The sequence below is a fragment of the Morone saxatilis genome, unplaced genomic scaffold (genome assembly GCF_004916995.1).
Source record: "Morone saxatilis isolate NCDOM2014 unplaced genomic scaffold, NCSU_SB_2.0 Contig21, whole genome shotgun sequence".
In the NCBI taxonomy this organism is placed as follows: domain Eukaryota; kingdom Metazoa; phylum Chordata; class Actinopteri; family Moronidae; genus Morone; species Morone saxatilis.
In genome coordinates this window covers 251752-254326 of record NW_023339774.1, presented here as the reverse complement: position 1 = coordinate 254326, position 2575 = coordinate 251752, and the positions used below count along the sequence as shown (strand labels likewise).

Sequence of the window (2575 nt, the reverse complement as noted above, 5' to 3'; positions counted from 1 at the left end):
GCGGCTCGTCCTTCTTTTTCCCTTTTATTTTAAAACTCGATGTCATCTGTTAAACTGTGGACACAAACTTTTAAATGCACTTCTCATGGGCTGTGTAAAGTCACTGCTGTGTATGTGTACATCGCTGTTATCATTGTAACATGCATCAGTGAGCTTTTATTTCTTGTGATCAGTCTAATCCGTCACCACATTGTCTGTCCTGGCTGCTGTAGGTGATGGTGACCAATGTAACATCCCTCCTGAAGACAGTGAAGGCAGTGGAGGATGAAGCCACAAAGGGGACCAGAGCATTGGAGGCCACGATTGAACACATCAAACAGGAGTTGGCTGTGAGTAATTACACTCTTTAAATTGAACTGTTGTGCTGTCAATTTATTGGTCAACATTTGGAATAAATGTTTGTTTACTACTCCAACCAGTAGATGCCTATTACCAACTGAAATCAGAAGCAGGATTCATTTAGAATTTAGATCCTGTAGCATAAAATTAACTTGATTGTTGAGTGAAAGAACTGATATACAGTAATTTTTTAAGTATCAAGTATTTTACTGACAGTCCCCCTGCTTTTACCACACAGGTGTTCAGCAGTTCTGACCCACCACCAAAGACGACTACACCAGAGGAGTTCATCCGCATGACTAAAGGAATCACTATGGCAACGGCAAAGGCAGTGGCTGCTGGCAACTCTTGTCGTCAGGAAGACATCATTGCCACGGCCAATCTCAGCAGAAGGGCTATCGCTGACATGCTGCACTCCTGCAAGGTACACAGGAGGTCCATGATACACTGCTGCCTAGTGATACACTGAAAGAACCCGTCGTCATGCCTAAATCAAGGATAAGTTAAAGCCCCACTCCAGTCAAAAACTAGCATTTCTTTTTGTTCCTACAGTGTGATGTTTGCACATAAATCATTCAGCACAGTGAAGATCAGAGTTTGACACTTATGTTTTCACATTCAAATGCTGCAAGTGGAAAGTTTCTCTGTGCTCCTTAAAAATCAGATTTTAGGATTATTTTTTTTTTAAGGATTAAACATTTTTTATACGAGAAAAAATGTATCAAACACACATTATTGTTCCAAGCACACTATTTGTATATACACAGATACAACCCCATACCAACAAACTGTGACACACTGTGTGTTCTGACACCTTTCTATCAGAACCAGCATTAACTGTTTGAGCTACAGTAGCTCGTCTGTTAGATCGGACCACATGGGCCAGCCTTGGTAAATGTGATCTTCAAATTTTAGATCTTGAATACTTGAGATCAAATATTATTAAGAAACAAAAACAAAAATTAACTGTCTTTGAATACTTGAAATATTGGAACATTTAGATATTAAGATAAATGTTTCTGGATTAATAGCCCCACTTACCAACTGGATTTTACATTACTGTAGTGTTTTATAGTGTAAAGTATTTTTTTAACTTCTCTCCCATGTTTGGTACAAATTTACCTTGGACAAATTCAGTCAGGTTGTTAGGTTGTAAATCTATGTATTGGTCCATATCAAAAATGCCATTCGCTAATGTTTCTTATGGAAGAGGGTTAGGGTTAGGGTTACAACATTCAAAATGGCTTACTGCCTATACTGTTGGTGGTTGATTTCTGTCTGCTCTTTCAGGAAGCGGCCTACCATCCTGAGGTCAGCAAGGACGTCCAGATGAGAGCCCTGCGCTACGGCAATGAATGTGCTGTTGGATATCTGGGATTGCTGGAGCATGTACTGGTGGTAAGACATCATTACCCACATGCACGAATATACACACACACACACGCACATATTTCTTGTGGCTATCATTTCCTTCATAGTAACAAATAAGAAATACGATTTGCGTTTGCAGTGCAAGGGTTTACAGCATGATGGCTGTATGCTTCTAAACCTTTCCTCTATGTCTGATATCACCTGTCATGTGTTTGATGACCTCCTTTCTTTCCTTTTCCCAACACTCTTCTGTCTGTCAATGTTCCTTTAAACTTGTGGCTCACTGATGTTGGTGTAAGCCGGTGAGTACACTGCACTCCTGACCTGCACAAGTGTGGGGTTTCATTGGTTGAAAGCTTCGCTGGACGTGTTTTAACATAATCTTGTCATAATCATATGATCTGTTTTGGTATTGTCTTTGGTTGTTTTAGTGACTTCTCAGTCAGGTGCAGTAAAGGAAGTTCCACCCTCCGTGCGTTTTTTTGCATTGTGTTTCATAATAGGGCTGCAACTAACAATTTGTATTACTTTTATTAATCATAATAAGTCATTTTCTCGATTAATCAATTGGTAATAAAATGTCAGAAAATGGTGACAAATGTTTTCACGTCACGTTTTCTGTTATTCTGAGCATGAACTTCACTCACAAATTTAGTGATAGATTTACAATGAACAAAATTTAAATAACTGAACAGCACATACATTTCAAGTACACAATCACATTATCTTCAGAGAATTATATCCCATAAGGACCAGTGTGTAGGATTTAGGGTGTAGTGGTGTTGTTTAGGGCTGTAACTGTTCTGAAACCGAGACCGAAATCGCGACACAAAAGTCCACGGTCTCGTGTCGCGGATCCGAGAGA

At 39.5% G+C, this 2575-nt stretch overlaps 1 protein-coding gene across 1 annotated transcript in view; it reads left to right on the top strand.

Moving 5' to 3' along the window:
* tln1 (talin 1) overlaps positions 1-2575 on the top strand; it is a 52912-nt gene that overhangs the window by 36839 nt on the left and 13498 nt on the right. The window contains 3 exon segments of the mRNA XM_035668222.1: positions 213-329; positions 578-763; positions 1630-1737. Coding sequence (XP_035524115.1) covers positions 213-329; positions 578-763; positions 1630-1737 — 411 coding nt within the window.